General features: G+C 31.8%; 1 protein-coding gene across 1 annotated transcript in view; it reads right to left on the bottom strand.

The window, feature by feature from the left end:
* Positions 1-25922, bottom strand: part of LOC131675532 (actin, muscle) — an 81323-nt gene extending 55401 nt beyond the window's left edge. The window contains exons 1-2 of the mRNA XM_058954546.1: positions 25782-25922; positions 1757-1910 (exon numbers count right to left, since the gene is read on the bottom strand). Of these exons, the coding sequence (XP_058810529.1) occupies positions 1757-1882 (126 nt within the window). The 5' untranslated portion in view covers positions 1883-1910; positions 25782-25922. The remainder of the gene's footprint in view (positions 1-1756; positions 1911-25781) is intronic.
* Positions 25923-26448: the final 526 nt, after the last annotated feature.

Here is a 26448-nt window from a genome sequence, read left to right on the forward strand (position 1 = left end):
TTCGATCGAACCATTTTGCGACAAAACCTGTACAAAGTTTATGCTAACATCAAAAATATCGTTGTAGGGGCTACCAAGCGTAGAAAGGAGCCAATTTCGCAAGTATAAATTCGCTCGTCGTTGCGGCAAGAGGATTCATTATCCTACCTTGCTTAGCAGCGCGAGCATTGAACGAAATAAAGACTCAGCTATTTTCTGAGACTGATTTCATTATTCAGTGGTTAGCCTGCTAATTCCTTTACCTTACGATAATCTAAGCGCTTAACTCATAAGACTCTCTCTCTCTCTCTTATAAGAAAAAAGTAGCCTTAGACTATCTCCTCTACGAAATTAATAATTCCCTAGAAATTAAATTAAATATTCGTTACGGCGCTGTCGGGCTTCTCCTCGATAGATGCAACAATGCTCAATTGTATTTTAAACGGCTCATCGAAACAGTGAATACTGTGTTTGCTATTCGGTGATTATTGAAATATCAATACTTATAGAGCATTCACGTGTCAATTTCTTGTTTACTCTCGGAACCGCGATTACAAATAAAACAATTAGAGTTCGAACTATTTACTCTGCTAACATAAAATCAAACGTTGCAGATCAGTATCCGGTGCCATGATTAAGCAAATGGTTAAGAATAATATTACTTATGAATCTTTATCATTCACACAGAAAAAAAGAAAAAAACGAGGCATGAAAGATAGTTTATATGAAAAAATGCATAAAAGAAAGCCTGGAATTATCAACCACAAAGCCATTATAAATAAAATTGTGTCTAGCCTACAGTCTTCAAATAATAAAATAACTCTATTATATGCTAAGTTTATCACCAAACTCCTTGTTTTCATTATCTTAACCTTAGTTCATTATCACACTTTATACATTTCTGTGCTCATAAAATATGTTAAATATTTCTCATAATAATTTTTTTAGAATTTATTTAAAATTTTTAAAAGAGATCTGTGATGTAATGATAAATTTGCATGAGTAATAAAACAGTAGTATAAATCTACTTTAAAATGTACAGGTACTCTAATCTAACAACGACTGTATTTGACGTTGCCAAATCTTAACTTATAAAAATTTACGAGTACTTCATCATTTGCTACTCTTGAAAAATTGCTAACTTCTGATTTAATTTATTAACAAACGTTACGGATGGCATATTTGAGGCAAATATAATACATCCGCAATACAACAATTTATATGCTCCTAGCTTTTCGTAAGGATTACAAATAAAGCTTTTTTAATCAATGAAAACGTTATTCGTTAGAGGCTGTAGGTAGGGTTTGTATGTTAAGATATCCAACTATAAAACCTTATAACTTTTTTTTGTAACGGCTGAGTTTTTTGAGATGAAAATATGATAGATCAATAATTATCTATTCCAAATTTGAACTAGATTGTAAATAGATAAATTTTTACATAAACTATCTTAACCCAACATTTATTGAGATTTTGAAGGATTTGCGGCAATATCACTGAAGGGGAAGACTTAGAAGCACTGAATGAAAGATTTATATTTTTTATAAACTTTTTCGTAGCTCAGCGAAGTATGGTTGAAAAACTAGATTTCGTGGAACTTTACTATTTTAGTAATCTATATTTACTGAAAATTTGTACGAAAGTTTTAATGTAAAAAGATGTATCGGTAGTCGGAGAATGCAAATATGGATACAACTTATATTTTTTGAATATTCTACTCACACCTTTTTCCTAAAGACCACAAGTAATAGTTGTAAAGATAAAAGATTACCCATACCTGATGTCTTGGACGACCAACAATTGATGGAAAAACTGCTCGAGGAGCATCATCTCCAGCAAACCCAGCTTTGCACATTCCAGATCCGTTATCGACTACAAGGGCCGCAACATCATCGTCGCACATGTTTGATAATTAAAAATTACCTCCTCGTCTGCAAGAAGAAATTGATATTTTTAATTAATTAAATAGTATATTTCGATTACTGTGTGAGATAATAATTTGATCATCGTGCGGATGTTTCCCCTTAACCCATTAACGACCAAAATACTCAATTCTTTTGTCGATTTTCAACATGTTTTTTTCGATAGTCGTAGGCCTAAGAAATTTTTGCAAACACGTATTTGGATGGGAAATTTAACGCTCTTTCAGAATCTTTTTTCAAAATTGCGATTTATTGCGTTATAAAAAAGTTATAGCCAATTAAACAATAAAAACCTGAAAAATTTTGCGAAAAATCAAGTTTGCGATTTTTTTTAGCAAAGTTACCGCTAAAAAATCATCAAACAAATATGATCAGAGGTGATCACGACTATCAAAGTATCTCCAGGAATTTTGGTGGAATTTTTGAACCACTTCTTCCAACAAAATGGTGGCAAAATAAAAAAAAATCCATAAAAAATATTTCTTATTTTTTATCTCGGAAACCATTAAGTTTAGATGAAAAGTTCATTCAACAAAAAAGTCTTAGAATTAAACGAGAAATACGCCTGAATTTTTTCAGAATTTTCCGAGGCGATTTTTGAATTTTCGGAGAATACGGAAAATCCATTTTCCAAAATCATCTCCAAAAATTCTGAAAAAATTCATGCGTGTTCCTTCATAAATTCTAAGACTTTTTGTTCCATAAACTTTTTCTCCAAACTCAATAGTTTTCGAGATAAAAAGTGAGTTAGGTTATAATCCTAGCAGCGTTAATATTTTTGATACAGAATAAAGAACAGCCATTCAACAATAATATAATAATGTTTTGCCTTTTTATGTGTATACAAGTGCAGTTCGTATAGCGTATACTAATATACACATATCAAAAAAGCAATTCAGAAAATTGTATGTGAGCTCATTTTTATTACTTACTAGTCTCTTGTTATTTTGAGACCATACAGTAAATCGAATCGGAAAGATTATTTTCGCTTTCTAAAGTCTAGGTTTGACAAGAAGCATTAAAAACTGTAGTAATTATTTTCATTAGGTATTTTTATTATTTTATATAACATGTCGCAAAAACGTAAAAGACGTTCCACTCGCTCCCATTTCGTATGAAATGTACGAAATTGATACTTCAAAGAACACTTACGATGATATACGAGTAGTTACCCTTCCAAATCCTGACAATTCTGGTTCTGATTAATCAGATTTCGATACTGATTCGGATGATGAAATTTCTAATATAACGTACACAGAAGCTTGTAAAACATATGCTGAAACTTAAACTAAATTAGAAAGAACGCATGAACTCCAGTGGATGGAAGGAGAAAAAAAGTATAATGATAATTTGAAAGACAAAATTTTATTGAAAGACTCGGTAAAAAATAAAATACAAGAAATGGAGCCAGTAGAACTTTTTGAAACATTTTTCTCAACTGAAATGAAGCAATATATGCTTGCAAAGAAAATAATTTTGATTTAAAGTTAAAAGACTTAAATACATTCGTGGGAATAATCATTTTGACTTCATTCAACAAAAGGAAATCTCAGAGGGATTACTGGTCACGTGATCCCTTTTTATCTTGTAACGTTGTTTCTTCTGCTATGTCACGTAATAAGTTTGAAGAGATCAAATCAAAATTAAAATATTTACAAACGAAAGATAAAAATCCAACTGACTATGCTTGGCGTGTCCGTTCACTATTAAACCTATTTAAAATTAATATTAAGAAGTTCGGTGTGTGGAGAACTGCTCTTTCCATCGATGAAATGATGGCTAAGTCTTATGCGAGGACGGTTCTAAAACAATTCATTCGAGGAAAACCCAAACGATTTGGTCACAAATTCTGGGGTCTTTGTACTTCCGATGGTTTTGTATTAGGTCTTGACTTATACTGCGGAAAAAATTCTACAACGGGAAGTAAATTTAGTAAGTGTGCATTAGGTTCTCGCGTTGTCATGAATTTACTAGAAAAGTTTTTTCGTGGTATACCTCCGGGCAAAATATCTATGTTCCATCTTTATTTTGATAATTATTTCACAAGCTTAGATCTCGCTGTGCATTTGAAGAAACTTGGGTTAAAATGTACAGGTACTATTAGAGAAGATAGAGTCAAAGATAAAAATGTTCTAAATAAAAAAGCTCAAAGAGGTGAGTATGCCGTGAAGCACGATAAGAACTGTAGTATAAATTACATCCCTGTGATGGATTCAAAACCAGTTTCGATTATTTCTACTGCTGCAGGGGTAACTCCATTATTCTTTTCAAAGAGATACAGTAAGCAAGAAGAAAAAAAAGTTGAAATACATTTTCCGAGGGCTATTAGCGTCTATAACAGTTTTATGGGTGGCAATGATGTCCACGACGGACATTGTAACAATTTACTTCCGAGTATTCGTTCAAAAAAATGGACGTAGATAGTTTTTTTAAGACTAATTCAAGCTTCGATTGTAAATGCTACTGTACTATTCAATGCTGTCAATGATGAGAAAAAAAGGGTTGGAACAAAAGATTTTGCACTTTCAATAGCTAAAAATTACATGACGCAGAGACAATGCAAAAAAGAGAAACACAATATGTCCAAACAAACAAAACTCAAACTTTGTTCTTATTGTCCCATAAGAACGAGAATTATCTGTGTTATCTGTGAAAAATGTGATTTATCGATTTGTGTTGAATGTTTCAAAAAAAAAACACTGAAAAATTCGTATTGCAGTGAGAGGCAAGGGGACTCACTCAAATCAAGCACCCCAAAGGAGACAAAATTCTACTACGTCCTCGTCGTTATCTCTGGGTCATGCTAAGAGTAGAACGTTTTTTATCTCGAAAACTATTGAGTTTGGAGAAAAAGTTTATGGAACAAAAAGTCTTAGAATTTATGAAGGAACACGCATGAATTTTTTCAGAATTTTTGGAGATGATTTTGGAAAAATGGATTTTCCGTATTCTCCGAAAATTCAAAAATCACCTCGGAAAATTCTGAAAAAATTCAGGCTTATTTCTCGTTTAATTCTGAGACTTTTTTATTCAATGAACTTTTCATCTAAACTTAATGGTTTCCGAGATAAAAAATGAGAAATATTTTTTATGGATTTTTTTTTATTTTGCCACCATTTTATTGGAAGAAGTGGTTCAAAAATTCCACCAAAATTCCTGGAGATACTTTGATAGTCGTTATCACCTCTGATCATATTTGTTTGATGATTTTTTAGCGGTAACATTACTAAAAAAAATCGCAAACTTGATTTTTTTCAAAATTTTTCAGATTATTATTGTTTAATTGGCTATAACTTTTTTATAACGCAATAAATCGCAATTTTGAAAAAAGATTCTGAAAGAGCGTTAAATTTCCCATCCAAATACGTGTTTTCAAAAATTTCTTAGGCCTACGACTACCGAAAAAAACGCGTTGAAAATCGACAAAAAAATTGAGTATTTTGGTCGTTAATGGGTTAAGCGAAACGAGTGTGACATGGCCTTTTTTTTAGGGTTTCTGAAGCTGAAAAGTCGGGACTTTGAAGAGATGCTGCCCAGAGAATATAAATACCGTAAGCTCGCTCAAAATAAAACCCTTAATTTTTCATTATTAGATTTTCCGTCTTTCTATCTTAATTTACAAACTATGCTTTGTCCTGTAACGTCGGGCCGTTTATTATCAATAACATTTTTTTTGAGTACTTTTGCGTGTATGCGCATTTAATACGTGACTTAGATTTTAACTCTGTGAGTGAGAAAAAGGAGAGCATTCAGCTGAAGCGGCAAAAGAACACATGAAAACACCCATCCCTTTGTCAAGCACTTTCCGAATTTTACTCCGAAAGATCGTAAAGTTTTTTTTGAGTAGGTTTAGAGATAGAGTAAAGGAGCCGCGGAATTCTGCCTGCATCCTGTTACACGACAACTCCCAAAAGTTTCCACTTTTAGAAGCTAAAACTTTTACCATAGAGAAAAAATCTAATAATTATTTTTGTATAAATGAATTGAGAAAATAACAGCATGATAGGAGAATTTCGCAGCTTCTTAAAACCTCCCGCACACTTTTTGATTAAAGACGTAGTTTCCGCACAATTAACGAAAATATCCAAAAGTTTTGAAGCTATAAGTTGGAAAATTTAATAAATATTCAGAAAACAATTACATAAATGAACTATAGTACATTAGTCAAACATGCGACATAAATTAAAATTATGTTTGTAATAAATAGAATTGAATTTTATTAGATAAAATAATAAATACAAGTTTTTAACAATTTTCCTTTTACGTTCAAATATTTAAATTAATTGTGCAGAAATTAAGTTAATCAAAGAGCCAACACAACTCAAATAAACGAAAGAAAAAGACAACAAGACATTTTTTGTTACAATAAATCAATTAGATAGTCCACAATCAACTATATATATTAAGCTTCATGTAAACGAATGCGATTCCTAAATAATGCAAAATTTCTCCTTTCTCATTCCATATTATTTAAACAACAGATTTAGTTAATTATTTAAGTTATTCATTGTAAACGCGTAGGATTAGAGATTTTCGCACAAAATATGTTTAGATATTAATAAAACTGCGTTATTATTAAGAATTAATTATAACAATTTATGTAAAGGAATAAATTAATAATTATAAGAAAATTTGTGACGAAAATGGTACTTGGAGAGCCATCTAACGAGATAGGGCCCATACCCTTGAACGCCCGCCCCCGATTCTCACCACGCCCCTGAACCAATTAGGGCCCGAAAACTGAAAGAGAATAGTGGGAAAATCTCAGTCAGCCAATTAAAATTTGCTGCCATTTCCACTCTTCCCAAATTTTGAGGGACTGAAAGAGGGATTATCCTCCCAACCACCCCCAGGCTTTAAAAGGGCGTGTGCGAACGAAAAGCACTCACTCTCGCTTTTCCAGCTCTCCAGTTTTTTTATCTTGTTCTACAAAGTTCGACCAAGTGCCAGGTCCAGATTTAACTCTCCAAGTACAAAACAATTACGAAGAATAAAAAGAAAAAGTAAGTTGAAACTGAAAATTTTTATCATTATCTCTCCTTTTCCTCTTCTTATTAGAGTAGCCAATCGAAACTCGTGAAAATAAGTCTTCGAAAAGTATTTCAGCAGAAATTGGGATACTTTTCTATAAGACAATCGCGCCGGTAGAAAATAAATTAAATTCTTTTTGTGTGACAATTCTAGCAAGGTCTGGGATATTCACATGCAAGTCCCGATTCCATTGGATCCTGGTGTTTGATGGAAGACTTGCAGTCCAAACTTTTTTTTTCTCTTTTAGCGCGAAACGCGAAATAGGAAGCTCTAATTCTCCAATTGCTCATCCCGGTTTAAGCATACGCACGCAGACCAAAAAAGAGCACCTGAGATAACGTCCGCCTCAGACGTACCTGAGATAGTGACCCGGACGTCACAGTCCTTTAGATAAGTTATGAAAAAATTAAGTACTTAGACCCGATAGACTCAGCCGCTTCACTTCACTCCTTTTTTAACTTTGTTATCCTCTGCCCACTAGCCGTCTTTGAATTTGTAATTCAACTCGTTTTTCCTTGACTAAGCTTTAACTAAGCCATGGCGTATCGTATATTAAAAGAGATACCTGAGATACGTCGCTTCTACGACGTCCCTGAGACTCCACTTTATTTTTCCCAATAAAGTTGGACGCTACATATTTGTCATTTAGCGTTTGTATTTATTTCGATTTTATATTATGTGCTACTTAAAGAATCAGTCCAAAATGACTTGGTTCACAGAGCAAACATTCGTGTAAATATTAGTGGAAATTGTTAGTATACATAATAATTTACGCATTTTTCTATCGAAAATTTACCAAAAAACTCAAATTTTCGTATTACGCTATTTAAAAATTGGTAAATAGAAAACTAATTCTGCTTAATCGATGTTATTGTTGCTAAAAGTGAATCGAATGGCAGCAAAAAGTTTCTAGGAAAGTTGAATCAACTGAACAACGTGCAATAGCAATGATTGTACAATAAGGGTATAAATACAAAGAAATTGCAGTAAAGCCCTCTTATTGTATACTATGCTGTAATTAGATATAAAGAAACAGATTTTAACGCTGACCGCAGACGATCAGCCCGTCTTCGAAAAACATAAAAAAGTCGAAAAATTTATTGCTTTAATAAGTCACAAAACAGAAGGTTGACAGCTTCGAAAAGTAAAGTATATTTATATCAAAACAAGGAAGATACAAGTATTTCTGTAAGAACAATCATTCGACAGCTACATACAGATGGTCAGTTTGGTTCAATCACTGCTAAATAGTCACTCCTTCATGAAATCAACCGTATAAATGATTAAAGGGGACGCGTAAATATTGTTCTCTGAAGATAAGAAAAATATTTTGTAGGCCGATGAGGCGAAATTCAAGCTTTTTGGTAGCAAACAAAGAGTGTACGTTTGGTATAAAGCAATCGAGCGACTTTTATTTCAAACATCATTATTCTTAAATCTACTCCAATGAGCGATCAAATACCATCCATTTTTCATTCTACAGAAAATAATTCTAAAAGTAGTCTGAAAGAAATGGGAACCTTTGGGTTAGCTTTTGAGGATATTGAAAATAAAACGAAAGAGTAGGAGAAAGCCGTAGAAAGAGATTTAAAAGATTTAGATTTGATTCAGATTAAGTTACAAAATGATTTTACTACTACCGTCGAAACCGTAAATAATTTAGCTATAAAAGTAAATAGATTAATCGCTATTATATCAGAGAAAGTTTCATCAACTTAAGGAAGAGTTAGCTATTTCGAATAAAAAATTATCCAAGCAATGTGATGAAAATTTTGAGGATATAATGCATACAAAGAATAATTTATGTATAAAATTAAAAGAAAATAGAGAAAATTTAGAAGACAAAATCAACTCGATTGTTCAGGCCATCCTGTAGATATCAGCACTCTGGAAATGATCAATAAAATCCACGACATGGTGTTGAGTGACCGAAGAATGAAATTGCACGACATAGTTGAGGCCACAGGAGTATTAAAAGGTACTTTTATTTCGATTTTGTATGAGAAATTGGACATGAGAAAACTTTCGACAAGATGGGTGCCGAGTTTGCTCTCAGTCGAGAACAGACGTAGTCGAATGGTGGCCGCTGAGGCCTTCTTGGCACGCATCCACCGTAATCTGAACGACTTTCTACGTCGATTCATAACTGTAGACGAAACATGGATACACCACTACACTCCTGAGACGAAGGAACAGTCAATACAGTGGATAACTATTAAGAAAATAGTTGAAGATTATATTTCAAAATTTAGGAAACCAGAATCAATCATAAATGATAACGGGACTCAATTTACTTCTAAATAGTGGTATAAAAAATTAAAAGAACAAAAAATAAAGCAAATATTTTCACGTATTAGACATGCCCGGAGTAATATCGTCAAACGAGTCCACACAGAATTAGGAAGATTCTTTAGAACATATATTAGTCATAATAATCAAGGATGGGCCCACATTACTCAAAAAATTCAATCTCAAAAAAATAATGTAGATTAGAAAAAATTAAGTATAAAACGCATAAAAAACTATCAATCAAAGGAAATAAATATAATGCAAAATTTATTCATGAATCATACCAATAGAATGTTTTTATGAAGTACAGTGCCGCTCACGCACTTTTACCCCCCACGGGCAAAATCAGTCTAACTTCAAAGTTTTATATCTCTGGTAGAAATTAACGTACAGAGACGCGCGTGGGTGCGTTTGAAAGGTCTTTCGGAGAGCTTTCAAATGATACGACTCACGGTTGCCATCGATTGTTTTTTTAAATTTTGCAACAATTATGCAAAATTGAAAATTCTGAAATTTTTTTATTATTTTTGACAATTAGCCAATTTTGGAAAAAAAATCGTACGAAAATTTGAAGTACACCATTTTTTAGCTATTACCAAGCCCTATCTGAATCACTCATCAAAAATTTATTTTCGTCAAATATGACGCGCGCACGGGCATTTTTTCCTGGAAGTGACAGTTTTTTTCAACATTTTTTATCTCCGTCAAATTGTAACAATCGAAAAAAATTTATAGGAGAAAAAATGTTTGTTTTTTCACGTAGAATACTGCAATAATTTTTTTTTTGGTTTTTCGAAAAATTTTTTTTTTCGGTTTTTTTCAATTTTTTTTTCTCACAGTCGGTACGCTAAAAAGATGAGAAACCACAAAAAAAAATTTTTTTCCACCCATTCAATAATACTACATAACAAGTATCGTAAATTACATAAAAAAAAAATCTTTTTTTTTTCGACCTTGAAAAATAATTTAAACCGAAAAAAAAAATTTTTCGAAAAACCAAAAAAAAAATTATTGCAGTATTCTACGTGAAACAACAAACATTTTTTGTCCTATAAATTTTTTTCGATTGTTACAATTTGACGGAGATAAAAAATGTTGAAAAAAACTGTCACTTCCAGGAAAAAATGCCCGTGCGCGCGTCATATTTGACGAAAATAAATTTTTGATGAGTGATTCAGATAGGGCTTGGTAATAGCTAAAAAATGGTGTACTTCAAATTTTCGTACGATTTTTTTTCCAAAATTGGCTAATTGTCAAAAATAATAAAAAAATTTCAGAATTTTCAATTTTGCATAATTGTTGCAAAATTTAAAAAAACAATCGATGGCAACCGTGAGTCGTATCATTTGAAAGCTCTCCGAAAGACCTTTCAAACGCACCCACGCGCGTCTCTGTACGTTAATTTCTACCAGAGATATAAAACTTTGAAGTTAGACTGATTTTGCCCGTGGGGGGTAAAAGTGCGTGAGCGGCACTGTAATTTCGAAATTACTGCTCCAACATTTTTTTGGTTCAAATTCAGCAAATTTATAAGCATTTCCTTCCAAAACAACGTGAAATTTCGACTCTCCGATTTTTTAAATATTCCAATGATACAAAAATGTTTATTTGAAAGAAAATACTTCATTTTGTGGAGAAAATATACAGATATTTTCTAACAATTCAAGAAAAAAAAATGTTGTGCACTTTTTTCTATATAAGTTTATTAAATTACGGTAGTTCACTAATGCCACTAGAGCTTATTTCATTGTCAAGGTGCGCAATGTATTGAATTCCAACATAAAACAGTAAATGATTGAGAACCACCTTACTTTATTCGCTATTTTTATCTGGGCACAGCGTCTAAATACGTCTTCTACGTCGTTTTCCCATACCCCTTGTAACATTGGCAGTGCCATTCTTGAAGCAATTACTACTCTCAACTCGGTCGTTGAGAGGTTATACACAGCGACACGTCGGAGAGAAGTGAACAATACTTTTCGTTTGAAAAATGGAAGATTTATAAAACAAATTTTCACGAGATGGAAAGCTTTGGGAAACGCTAAAAGAAAAGCCATACAAGATAGTCAGCCAAAGATTTATGACAGCAATAATAGAATATGTATAGTCAATTTAGATGTACTCGGAGATAACCTCATATGCAAAAATGCAAAGGTGTTTTATCTTTCAATAATATCAAAGATGAAAAGTGCGTTGGCCGTTATTCCATCTTATCAATCAAATGTGATACGAGGGGGGGTCAATAAGTCTTTACAAAAAGAAGGAAAAAAAGTTTTGCGTATGTAATTTTTTTTTATTTTTCAACATAATCTCCTTGAAGGTCGATACATTTTATTAAACGGCCTTCCAGTTTTTTTAAGCCATCAGAAAAATATGATTTCTGAAAACCATCAAAATAGGCATTTGTTTCGGCGATGACTTCTTCATTCGACGTGAATCGTTGTCCGGGAAGCAATTTTTTGAGGTTAGAAAATAAGAAAAAGTCACTGGGAGCCAAACCAGGCGAATATGGTGGATGGTCAATTAATTCGAACTTTAAATCGTTAATTTTTACCATCGAAACTGCACACGTGTCAACTCGAGCATTGTCCTGAAGAAAGAGGCATTTTTTTTGTTCAAGTGAGGACGTTTTTCTTTGATTTTTTCTTTCAGCTAACCTAATAATGACGCATAATATTGTCCAGTGATCGTCTGGTCCTTTTCCAAGTAGTCGATGTAGATGATTCCATACGCATCCCAGAAAACCGTGGCCATAATCTTGCCAGCTGACTTTACAGTCTTTGCCTTCTTTGGGGCTAGTTCTACTGCGGTAATCCATTATTTGGACTGTTCTTTGATTTCAGGAGTGTAGTGGTGTACCCATGTTTCGTCTACAGTTACGAGTCGATGCCAAAAGTCTTCCGGATTACGACGAATACGTGCCAAAAGAGCCTCTGAGGTGACCATGCGGGTTCGTTTGTTTTCAACAGTGAGCAAACGCGGCACCCATCTTGCTCATATTTTTTTCATCCCCAATTTTTCATGCAAAATTGAAATGATTGTACCCTTTGATACCCCTGTTGCCTCAACTGATTCTTGCAATTTTATTTTTCTATCACTCAACACCATATCGTGGATTTTGTTGACCATTTCTGGCATACTCACTTCTACGGGGCGTCCAGAACGACGTTCATCTTTTGTTGTTGTACGGCCGCGTTTAAATTCATTTACCCAGTTATAAACAGTCTTAAACACAGGAGCAGACTTGCCGTGAACGGCTTTCAACTCAACTGTGATTTCTTTTGGTGTAAAGCCTTTCAAATGAAAATGTTTTATCACCGCTCGAAACTCTGTATTTTCCATTTTTCAAATAAACCAATAACTTTTTGTTCAGCCAACGCTCACAAAATAACGACTTAATGAATCGAGCTGAAATTTTGTACGATATCTAGTTAGTAGTATTGCTTACCAAAAACATCATAATTTAAGCGTGACGAGCGCCATCTCTGGGATTATGTAAAGACTTATTGACCCCCCCCCCCTCGTATATACAAAACCTTATCGAAAGTTGAAACATCCAAAAATGAAAATGGAAAATCCGAAATGAATACATCTATTGTAATGGGTAAATATGCAATTTTTATTAAATTTAAAGTACACTATAAAATATTTAGTGATTAGTTATCTTGTATATAATTTGAAATAAAATGATATTTATTACAATGAATTAATGTTTCAGAGGCAGTACATTCAGGTGTGGCCAACACAGATTTGAACAAAATTCTTGCGTGCGCTAATTTACTACCTATAACGAATTATTTGTACCAACAATACGAAAAGTCGATAGGATCGGTGGTTGAAGATAAAGCTAAGAGTATTTGTTTGGATGCCGCGATGAAGGAGAAACAAATAGTTAATGAAAACATAGATAAGCTTAGCTTACAATAAGTATCTGTAATTCTACAATTATGTTAATAAAATTAGCTATATTATTATACGAGGTGTGTTCAAAAAATAACGAGAATTTTCGTTTTATGAAAAAAATATTTATTTATTCATCTACATTAATGTTGTCGCCTTCAAAGTAGTCCCCTTCGGATACAATACACTTATGCCAACGCTTTTTCCAATCCTCGAAACACTTTTGAAACTCGATCTTTGTAATAGCTTTTAGCTCTTTCAGCGATTCGCTTTTAATGTCATCTATGCTTGTAAAACGACGGCCTTTTAATGTTCTCTTTATTTTTGGAAATAGAAAAAAGTCACATGGAGCCATATCTGGCGAATATGGAGGCTGAGGCATCGTTACAGTTTCGTTTTTGGCCAAAAATTCACGAACAAGCAATGAAGTGTGAGCAGGCGCATTATCGTGGTGCAAAAGCCATGAATTGTTTTGCCACAAATCCGGGCGTTTTTTTCGGATTGCTTCACGCAAACGACGTTGAACTTGTAGGTAGTACTGCTTATTGATTGTTTGACCTTGTGGCAAGAATTCATAATGCACTATGCCATTAAAATCGAAGAACACAGTGAGCATAACCTTCACATTCGACCGTACTTGTCGAGCCTTTTTCGGTCTTGGCGATCCAGAATGCCTCCACTGGGACGATTGAGCCTTAGTTTCGACATCATATCCGTAAACCCATGTTTCGTCACCTGTTATAACACGTTTTAGTAGTTCTGCATCGTTATTGACTTCATTTAGCGACTCCTGAGCAACTTCCATTCGCCACTGTTTTTGTTCGAAATTCAACAATTTTGGAACGAATTTTGCTGCCACACGTTTCATACCCAAAACATTCAAAAAAATTTGATGGCATGAGCCAACTGATATGCCAACATCATCAGCGACTTCTCTGATTGTGATTCGGCGATCGTTCATAACCATTTCTTTCACTTTTTTCACGTTTTAATCGGTTGTTGATGTGCTTGGGCGTCCGGGTCGTTCGTCATCTTCAACGTTTTCGTGGCCATCTTGGAAACACTTATACCACTCATAAATCCTTGCTTTACTCATAGCAGACCCACTATCTGCCTTTGTTAACATTTGACAAATTTTACTACACTTTATTTCATTTTTTACGCAAAATTTAATACAAATTCTTTGATCCATTTTTTTTCACAAACGAAAATCGCCGAGCTCGAAAAACACGTCTAACGTTAGCGGCTGCCACTTAAAAAGTAAGCAATGAATATTGCTGAAAATTTTATCGTACTTCAGGGGCATGTGTACCAACATAATAAAAAAAAATTTTATACAAGCGGACTCTCCAAACCCGCGAAATTTAAAAATTCTCGTTACTTTTTGAACACACCTCGTATACGGTGAGAAACAGTACTAATTATTTCAATATATTTAATTTTTAGTGTATGCAATAGAAAGAATATACAATGAGCAAGTTTCTTTTTTATTAATAGTTGTATGCTATAGTTTGATATGTTTTTTACAAATTAGTATAAATAATCATTGCAATAGAATTTGGTACAATAACCTAATTTATCACTACATATTGTAAATATTACTAGTTAATTATAAGAAATCATATCTACTATGAAAATGTATATGCAATAACTGAATTAATTACTAAACATTATGTGTACTCGTATTTTCTATAACTGATTTTGCTAACGTGTATATTCACGCATGTTTTATTATTCTTCAACTTAAATAAAAAAATATAATAACAATTGAAATTTTTATTTCTGTTCCTCTTTCTAATAAACAAATAAAAATGTTCTTTCCTATTAAATACTTTTTACAGGCTTGCTGGAATTGCAAGTGACATGTTTCCAAACTTAAACATATTACAATCCTCGTCACAAAATGCAACTAGTAAAGACTTCGATAAAACTTAGGTGATATAATAAACATAATTGTTTCATTCGATACTGGTTGAACAAAACGCGGTAATAGCCGAAGTTATGACAACCTGAATGGCTATTGTACTGTGATCGATATTTTATCGAGCAATGTAATTATCAATAAATCTTTATAAAATCCCAGAGATGGCGCTCGTCACGCTTAAATTATGATGTTTTTGGCAAGCAATACTACTAACTAGATATCGTACAACATTTCAGCTCAATTCATTAAGTCGTTATTTTGTGAGCGTTGGCTGAACAAAAAGTTATTGGTTTATTTGAAAAATGGAAAATACAGAGTTTCGAGCGGTGATAAAACATTTTCATTTGAAAGGCTTTACACCAAAAGAAATCACAGTTGAGTTGAAAGCCGTTCACGGCAAGTTTTCTCCTGTGTTTAAGACTGTTTATAACTGGGTAAATGAATTTAAACGCGGCCTTACAACAACAAAAGATGAACGTCGTTCAGGACGCCCCGTAGAAGTGAGTATGCCAGAAATGGTCAACAAAATCCACGATATGGTGTTGAGTGATAGAAAAATAAAATTGCAAGAATCAGTTGAGGCAACAGGGGTATCAAAGGGTACAATCATTTCAATTTTGCATGAAAAATTGGGGATGAAAAAAATATCAGCAAAATAGGTGCCGCGTTTGCTCACTGTTGAAAACAATCGAACCCGCATGGTCACCTCTGAGGCTCTTTTGGCACGCATTCGTCGTAATCCGGAAGACTTTTGGCATCGACTCGTAACTGTAGACGAAACATGGATACACCACTACACTCCTGAAATCAAAGAACAGTCCAAATAATGGATTACCGCAGGAGAACTAGCCCCAAAGAAGGCAAAGACTGTAAAGTCAGCTGGCAAGATTATGGCCACGGTTTTCTGGGATACGTATGAAATTATCTACATCGATTACTTGGAAAAGGACCAGACGATTACTGGACAATATTATGCGTTATTATTAGGTAGCTGAAAGAAAAAATCAGATAAAATGTCCCCATTTAAACAAAAAAAATGCCTCTTTCTTCAAGACAATGCTCGAGTTGACATGAGTGCAGTTTCGATGGCAAAAATTAACGATTTAAAGTTCGAATTAATTGACCATCCACCATATTCGCCTGATTTGGCTCCCAGTGACTTTTTCTTATTTCCTAACCTCAAAAAATGGCTTGCCGGACAACGATTTACGTCGAATGAAGAAGTCATCGCCGAAACAAATGCCTATTTTGAGGATTTTCAGAAATCATATTTTTCTGATGGCTTAAAAAAACTGGAAGGCCGTTTAATAAAATGTATCGTCCTTCAAGGAGATTATGTTGAAAAATGAAAAAAAATTACATACGCAAAACTTTTTTTTCCTTCTTTTTCTAAAGACTTATTGTTCCCCCTCATACGACGAGGAATAGAAAATGCGCAAAATGTGATGCTAACAATGATAAAGAGCACGACTGTCGAAAAAACTTCCATGGAAGTGCGAATGCCATGGAAGCCGATGCTGGCGTTTAATTAAGTAATCATAGTTATATTTTAAAAGAAGTTAGGTTACAAGTCAAATGTATTATTGGTGATGAGGATAGCTCAATGATAGCCACAGTGCGAAAAAACAGTCCAAATAATAGTATTCATAAGTTCGCTGATACGAATCATCTCGTCAAAAATTTTACGAACGAATTATACAAATTGAAAATGTCACACAAGCAATTTGTAACGGTCCTATATATGAGCTATTTATTAAATCACTGAATGACTGCAACTAGTCTAACGTATCTATTTGTTTAGTCAAAACAATACATTAAGCGGCGCTACTTCACTGTTTACGCGACTGTATACAAATAAAAGTCGAATCAAAATAAACAGCGTGACGTCACAAAATAATAGACATAGATATAATGATTCATGATATTAAGAAAAATATGTTAATTATAGATAATTTGAATATAACAAAGTATCGATTATATAGATTTTAACATGTAGATTCATAATATCTCATTCAATTATAAATTAATAATGAATATCAATATGCAAAGTTAATTTATTTATTAACATATGACATATTAGAAAAATATAAATAATTTATATGCAAAATGAATAAGCATAGAACATGAGTAAGAATTGGTTTCATTAATAACAGCTGAATGACAATTGTTATTAATAAATAAACAATTAATAATTTATTTAAACAATAAGCTATATATAGAACGAAAATATTAAGTTAATACTTGATAATGATAACTTTATGATTTAGAAATCTTAGATAATTAATCTATTAATCGCATATTAAGATTAGAAAAAACCGTTACAAATATGAAAAATTAGTCATAATTCAAATGTTATTAATTAATTTAAATAATTAATTTTGGAAAATACTTCCAAAATTAATCAACTATAAAGTTATATGAAATTTTAATAATTTTCTATTGTAAATAATGTAATATCACGTTAATTAACTTTATTAGTTAATAACTTTTGACGACACTATTGGCGATAATTGTATATTGTATAAAATCAACAAATAACAAATTCTGTAAAATTTACATGTGTTAAAAACTTAATATTAATGGTTATTTACTTGTAAATTAAGAAAACTTATTTCTCAAAATTCGCGAATGTCTCTCGAATTTTCGATGAAATCTCTCCTGCAATAATAAGCGGGAAAATCTATGTATAAATAGGCCTACCTTTGCACAGGCTAGCATTCACTTCTAGCCTTGCAAGGTGAGCGCATGAGTCTGAATAAACTTGGATTAATACCTAAGTTCTTTCTCTCATTGTGATTAACTAAGCAAGACTATCCTTTCCTTATAATTTGAGCTCGACTTATAGAACATCTCGCGCTATAAGAAACTTGGGCCGAATTATATCCTATCAAAGAAAGACTTTAGCTCTGCTTATGGGACAATTCGCACCATAAGAAACTAGGGCATTGTCTGACTTTCCTCGATATATTGCACTTACTTATCTATATTTGATTTACTTATTTATTATATTTGATTCATTTATCTATTTTCTTGACAATTAGAGTAAAATCATTGGAAACAAATTCTTACTCATTAGCTAGATTACGAGAGTTCGAATTATTTTATTTATAAGTGATACGAACATCACAAATTAAACCGAAAATTGCTATAAAGCATATTACTAAGTGCTTTAAATTTGCTGTGGTATGAAACGAGCGTCAAAGCAAAGTTAGCTAATGTGTTCACAAATTTACCAGAACATTTATATAGTCGACATAATAATTGTGGTACTTGGTGCAAACCGAATACGAAGCGCACTTTATTATTAACTGATGAAAGCTTAAATGATAAATTGGTACGTTTTTTTGACAAGTATGCAGCAAATTCTCATAAATTTTCTGTATCAGCAACTAGTCAGATAAATGAAGCATTTAATAACATTGTGGCACATAAAGCTCGAAAAAATGAATGTCTCAGTATAAGTGCTGCAAATGATTTTAGGGTAGCTGATAGCGTTTGCGTTTTGAATGAAGGTGAAAAGTGCGTTGTCAATTATAACACGCATTAAACTTTACTATGGGAGATAACACTTTGAAATATATTACCACAGTCGAAAAAAAAGAAAAGAAAGGATAGAAAAAAGTAAATTGATTTCGAGTAAAAAAAAAGATTTAAATTGAAATAATAGCGTGAAAAATTGAAACAAAGTAAAGAAAAATCGAAAGAATTTATCTACGAAAGCAATTGTAATTTTGAGACTGAAATAGATAGAAGTAAGCAATGGTTTATTCGCGAGCTCAGAGAATGATACCAAAATTGTTTATTTTGATTTAAAATCGACCGGCCTAGAAACTAATGCTGATATTATTATATCAGCATCATAATATATCAAATTGCTGCAAAATGTGGCGATATTTTTAATAATTACATCAATCCTGAAAAAGACATTAGTCATCGTGTCGATTGTTACGAGTTTTACCAAAGTAGGTGATACGCTGTTTCTCAACAGCGATGAAGTTCTTGGAACATTAAAAATTACCGATGTCTTATCAGCTGTTAAAACATTTTTGCGAAAAATATCGAAGAAAAAAAAAGTATTGTTGGTCGCTCACAATGTAAATTTCGACAGAAGACTTTTCATGCACCAGATAACAAAGCATGGAATCCTGGCAAATTTTTTTATAATATGTGACTTTTCTGATATGTTGTCTATGTTTAATAAATTATTACCTGAAAGGAAGAGTTTAAACTCATTCAAATGAAAAACACTTGCGACTGAATTTTTAATACTGGATAACAAACAAATGTTCCACGATGCTATTTGTGACGTTACAATATTAGAAATGCTTGTCGATGTATTTAAGTTGAAGAATCAATTGTTTAATTTTTCAAAAAAATTTCAAGAATGCTACAGTGATATTCAAATTAAAGCTAACTTGATATACCTTAATGGATTGACTGGAGTGCTTTCAATAGAAATGAGGCAAAGGTTAACAAAATAGGCTGTGTATTATGAATCAATTCTAAATATATATAAAAATCAAGGCGGTAATAGTATTATTGTATTGTTTACCGAGAAAGATGCAGATCGTAAAATTAAAATAACAAAAAGTAAAAGAATTATAGAACAATAACTTTTGAAAACTGGATCTAATTAGTCTGATTATTATAAAGTATATATAATAGTAATGTTGAGTAGTAATATGTACTACAATAAGGTACTCAGAGAACTACTATTGTTTTGCAAAATTTTTTATAAATAATTAAGCTGATAGAACACTTGAAGATTATTCAACATTGTCTAGTCGTATATATAATGTACGAGTATTCTACAATATTCTAAATATTACTAGATAAATATTATGTTTATGAAATATTTTTTTGTTATAATAACAATGAAGTACTAGGAGTTGAAAATTAAAAAAAAATGTTTTTAAAATAAACTTTATCTAATAGAGTTTTATTTTATAAAAATAAAAAGTATAGATTTGTAAATTATAATTAATTACACAACCCTTCCTATATTTACAAATATTTTTTATCTCGGTAGTTGAACTCTAGCTTTCAATATTATCATACAATAAATATTTTTTGCAATAAATAATAAAAGAAAAACAAATATTTTATTTGTAATTGTGTACAGAATTTTGATGATTAGTGAGTATGATGGATAAACTATATACTTATAAGCAGTTTAATATAGTGTTTACTATAGTCAAGCTGATGCAATGTTACCAATTCTTTCAGTGTTCTCCGTGATTACTTTTCAGGCCTGACGAAAAACTCATCGCCATGAGTACATTAGATTAATATATCTCGAAATTTAGTACCGCAAGCTGTGCTCAGAAAAATGGCATATTGATTCTCATGTTCTAAAGTACAACATACCTGTTTTTCAAAAAATCACATGATAAATTCATTAAACAACGAAGTCAAATATAATATCTGGTGCGTGTCTCCCGTAAAATCCAATGTTAAATTCATGAACTTTGAATTTGATAATTTCAAAAATGAGCACCGCCAGCTAACCAAAAAAAATATGAGTATATCCATCGCAATTTTCTCTACATTATAACATACTTTAAAACCAGCATCACAATACCATGTTTTATTTGTGAACTACCTTAATAAAAGAATGTTTGATTGTATATACAATTTTCTGATAAATTGTTTGTGTATTCTCTATACAAAATGATCATTTGTTGTAGATAAACTTTGATCTATAATTCGAATTTCAATGTACAAATATGCTCATTCCTCAAGACTATTATTAAAATAAACAAGTTCAAAAAAGTACATCATAAAGTTAAGTAAAATTTTCCTATAATAATCATTAAAAGCTAATCTTAACAAAGTTATCATGAAATTTATGTGATTCTCTATTTATTGGATGTATATAGCGCGTTTGCAACTGATAAAATTATTTCACTTCATAGATTTCGGATTTGTAAACCGTATTCATATTGTTCATATCATTATTCATTATTTCTCACGTGAACTGTCGTTATCAGAATGGTATCAAAAACTCACATTATGAAGCTATCGTATTACACAAAAGTGATAAAAGTAATCGCCATATTTCTAAAATTTTGAATATTCCTCGACGTACTGAAAAAAAATCCATGTAATAAAATTCAGAACTACTGGCAGTGTTGAAAACAAAATCGCTGCTGTGGATCAAGGAAAACTGCAAAGTCTAATGATAAATACATTGTAAGTTAAAATTTACGTAATAGACACTTTAGAGCTAGACAAATTGCTGTTGATGTGAACAATCAAATAAAGAAACCTGTAAGTGAAGCAACCGTAAAGCGCTGACAACGTGAAAATAATTTGTTAGGTAGAATTACAGTAAAGAAACCGCTATTGAGAAAATAAAATATTACGAAGAGATTAAAAGGGGCTAAAGAACATAAAAGCTGGACAATAGCAAATTGGAAACAGGTGCTTCGGACCGATAAGTCTAAATTTAAGATTTTTGGTTTTAAAAGATCCGCTTAGGTTCGAAGATGTACAGAAGAGAAATTTGCAAAAAATTGTATTGTGCCAACGGTGAAGTTTCGTGGCGGTTCTGTAATACGAGGTCTGTCCGGAAAGTATCGGGCCTACGTTTATATCTTCGCGCCATAGTGTTCGAGCAACCTCTACCGGACAGAAAAGTCAACAGTAAAGCCTCACGAATCTATTGGTTACTTACTGACATCTGCCAGACGTATAGTTCATGCGCAGCGTATCTTTGTTTACAGTGCCTTTTTCGCGTTCGTCGGATTTTGATATTGTCAAAAATGACTGAAAAACAAGATCAACGAATTTGCATCAAATTTTGCTTTCAATTCGGAAAAACGAGTTCGGAAACTATTGAAATGATACAAAAGGCCTTCGGAAGCGAGTGTATGAGCAAAACACGAATAAAAGAGTGGTATAAACGGTTCAAGGATGGTCGCACTTCTGTCGATAGTGATTCTCGTTCCGGCCGACCTTCGACGACAAAAACCGCAGATAATATTGAGCGGGTGCGACTTGCAATCGAACAAGATCGTCGTATGACTATACGAGAACTAGAAGAAGACCTTGGAATACCAAAAACTATCATTTTAGAAATTTTAACCGAAAATTTAGGAATGAAACGCGTGTGTGCGAAATTCATCCCAAAATTGCTCACAACAGAGCAGAAGAACATTCGCTTAGAAATCGCTCTGGACAATCTGGAAATGGTCAATAATGATGATAATGTGCTTAGAAAAGTTATTACAGGTGATTAATTATGGGTTTATGGTTATGATCCTGAAACAAAATAACAATCTTCACAGTGGAAGCATTCTGAATCGCCAAGACCAAAAAAAGCACGTCAAAGTCGGAGCAACGTGAAGTCAATGTTGATTGTTTTTTTCGATTGTAAAGGTGTTGTACATCACGAATATGCACCAATAGGTCAGACAATCAATAAAGAATACTACGTTCAAATTTTGAAACGTTTGCGTGATGCAGTAAGAAAAAAAACGGCCGCACTTTTGGGAAAGTGGTGACTGGCTTCTCCATCACAATAATGCGCCAGCGCATTCATCCAATCTTGTGCAGCAGTTTTTGAGCAAACAATATCGCATGGGTTCGACAACCTCCATACAGTCTCGACATAGCTCCTTGTGACTTTTGGCTGTTTTCAAAACTAAAAAAACCACTCACCGATTCGATGACAAAACAACGGTTGAAAACAATGGTATGAGTGTACTTAAGGCTATCCCTAAAAGTAAGTTCCAGAACTGTTTTGAAAAGTGGACACATCGATGGAACCGTGTTATTCAATCAAGTGGGGATTACTTTGAAGGATGCCACCCACCAGATGAGAAAGAATAACGCTAGCACGAAAATATAAAGGTAGGCCCGATACTTTCCGGATAGATCTCGTATGAAAGGTATGCCCTACGTCGCGGACAAATCTATGAGCTATTATTGAAAGAATAATGGAATAAAATCTCGGAAAATACGTTAAACAAGCTTGTTAACAGGATGCCTAGAATTTTCTGAGCAGTAATTAAAAGTAAAGGTAGATACTTTGATGAAAGTAATGATTAATTTATTCTCTAATTCAATGTTATTTATAAATGATGATATTATTATTATGTGAGAACTATTTATTGTACACAGTTAATATAATTAATGAATAAATTTATATATATTTACGACCAATGCTAAAAACAACTTATTTCGAAAAATGAAAAAAAACTTATTTTGAACAATTGACTGGCACTGTAGATAAACTTCTAGCAGTAGGTTGTTTTCCGTTTACTCGTTATTATTATTATAAAAGTCAATTGCAATTATATGTAAGCTGACAATTATGCATATAATTATTATGCATATAAACTGTTGTGTACCGTAACATACGTGACAATTGATATATATAGATATACCGTGCCATATTTCCGGCGCACAATATAGTTCATAAGCATAATAATTATGTGCTCGATTGTAAGCTTGTCTAATTATACAAGGTATCATTATTATCAATAATTTTTAAATTATCAACTTTTACAAATATCGAATATCCATCAATTTAATTCTAACTAAATTTTTTTAGTTATTTGGTTTTTAAATAATTTTGTTTGTATTTTACTGTTAAAGTGAAGAAAATGACTTGAATAGATATAGTTTCGAGTATACATAGGTTTAATTAATTTACTTCATTTAGTTTCATTGATGAAATAATTTATAAGTCTAAAAAGAGTTAAATCAGAGAAGTATGATTATCATGTTATTTTACGTACATTAAGATAGTACTAATAGTAAGTGATTGACGCTTCAGAATGACATAAAATAATACTTATGATTATATTCCAGAAACTACAACCAACAAAAAATAAAACCTATTTTTGTAACGTATTTTTAACAGCTAGATCTAATGTTATTATTGTTATTATTACTTTGTGAACTACATTTATATGGAACGCTGCAGAGGTACACTAGGTGTTTATACGTATTATTCTTGGTTTCATGAGCATGTAGATTTAATTTTTCTACTACTTTTGAGATGGTGAGAGTGGTGAATGAGACTTTTACACGTATTATGACTGGACCTACAGTTTAAGATAGAAAACGAATTACCAGAATTACGGTAACAATCATGAAATTTTTACATTTCTGAACATTTTTATATCCTCGGAGTTTGAATTCACAAGCTATTGCACAAAAGTCTGAGCCTTTATAAACTGAACCACTATAATTCCGTTACTAATTATTTTAGTTTAAAGAAGTAAATTGTTAATCCCACAATGATTTAAAACATCATATTATACAGTACATACAAAACAAAATTTTTACTGAAACTATTGTAAGTACCTTTCCCCAAATTTTGAGGCATTTAAGAACCTTAACCATGGTGAACCTCTTTCCGCTATAGACTATACAAACTTTAGAAAAATATCTACTTCAATATATGTTATGCCATTATTATAAATGCTATATGTTAACAACATTCCAAAATCAATATATGAATTAAAATTTAATTACATTATATCTTTTATGACATATTTGACACATAAAATCTACATTGTAAAATCAACATATTCTGTACTTAAAGAGAGTAAACTTCAAAATTAGAGGTCTCAAATGGCTCAAAACTGAAATGAAACTTTCTTTTCATAAACCAAATATAAACTCACTTATTTCGACCAATACACAACAATAAAAATTGTTCAACGCAAAAAAATATCTAATCCTTTAGTTGTTAAATTTAAATAATTTTCAAAAATAAATAATATTTTTTCGCACTTAAACATCATAGTAGCATTATATGTTTAACAGACATTTTATATCTTATGCGACAGTAGTTTAATTTCAAAATGCAAAGTAAGAATTTTGAAGATAATCCGTTCTTGCATTTACGAAATGTACTATTTTAGGGTTGTTTCAAACCTCGACAATACTCTAATATTGTCAATAGTACTTTTTGTCTATACGAAGTAATTTTTTTTACTTTAATCTTAAAATTTTTTATGCAACATTTCAAAATACATGAATATTACCATAGCTTACTCTTCGCTGTATAATGTATACAATTATTCTATATCCCAAACTCTGGTAATTAACTTAATTAATTTTTAATGAAGTTTTGGGTAGCGAGTAAATCTTTATGAATCATTTCATTATTTCAAATTAAATACACAATTATCAAAACTTATCTTTATTTTATTTGCATAATGATGATCGAATAGAGAACCGAAAAATAGTTTCATTGTCTAAAAGTAAACATCGATATTCCGTGAGCATCGTGATAAATAAGTAAACATTAAAGTTTATAAAAGATATCAAATTCGGATTGTAGATCTCGTTCAAGACAACTATAACTTAGATTAGCTTGAAATTTTGTACTCACACCTTAACTATTTATTACATTTTAATTAAGTGATGTAATATTCGAAATCTATTGATACGATATATTCCAAATATTGTAAGCCGTACATCACTTACTGGTAGTACTAGCTTATATAATCAGTTTAGTTGTATCAGTTACAAAGTATTTATTTCTTTATAAACCATGCTTTTTATATACTAATTATTATTCTAAGTATGATTAATACTAGCACACCGTTTTAAAATCTATAAAACTCTAAAGCACAAAAAAATAAACTAAGTAGAAGGAAAAATTAATAACAAAAGAAATAAGTTAATCACTAATCACATTGTTTCTATTATATTATATGCTGTTATTTACAATAATTAGCCTATTATAACACTGATTAAAAAATATTCTACCGTACAAATATATTTGGCGAAGTGACACTCTCAAGTAGTCGATTGTTCAACAGCCAGTAAAGAGTGACGAGGTAGAAGAAATCGAGGGTCTTCTTATCCATATTGGTCTCGGCCGAAAATAGCAATCAACGCCCCATACATGGAAATCTGCCTGACTGCAACGCATTTATTCTCTCTCTCAAATAACTAGTCCTGAGTAACCCTCCCCTCTCCCTAACGCGAAGACATAATCACGATTAGATCTTTTAGTAGTTAAAAAAGGAAAAACCACTATCTCCCGCATTAATTGTGTAAATTTCTTTCAAAACAATATACAAGTAAATTAATTTATTCAATAATTTATACGTGACTATTAATTTTATAATTAATTTTATAAGAAATCAAATACGCAAATATAAGAATAGACACGCGCGTCTTAAAATGAGTTTGTAACTCTCAAAAATGGATATTATTTATAATTTAACTATAATAAATGTTTTATTTATTTGAAATTCTAGAAAAATAAAAATATTATATTGGTTAATAAATTATACCGTCATCACTAATGAATTTCAATTTTTTCTAGACAATTTTGAGGAGATTTTGGCCAGTTTCATAGAACTTTGTCAAATTCTATAAGAAAAAATTATAATCAAATAAATCTTCAAAGAAAAAAATGGAATCAAAAGTAAC

This window comes from Phymastichus coffea, unplaced genomic scaffold (genome assembly GCF_024137745.1).
Source record: "Phymastichus coffea isolate CEN01 unplaced genomic scaffold, Cenicafe_Pcof_1.1 PCOF00024, whole genome shotgun sequence".
Taxonomy (NCBI): Eukaryota; Metazoa; Arthropoda; class Insecta; order Hymenoptera; family Eulophidae; genus Phymastichus; species Phymastichus coffea.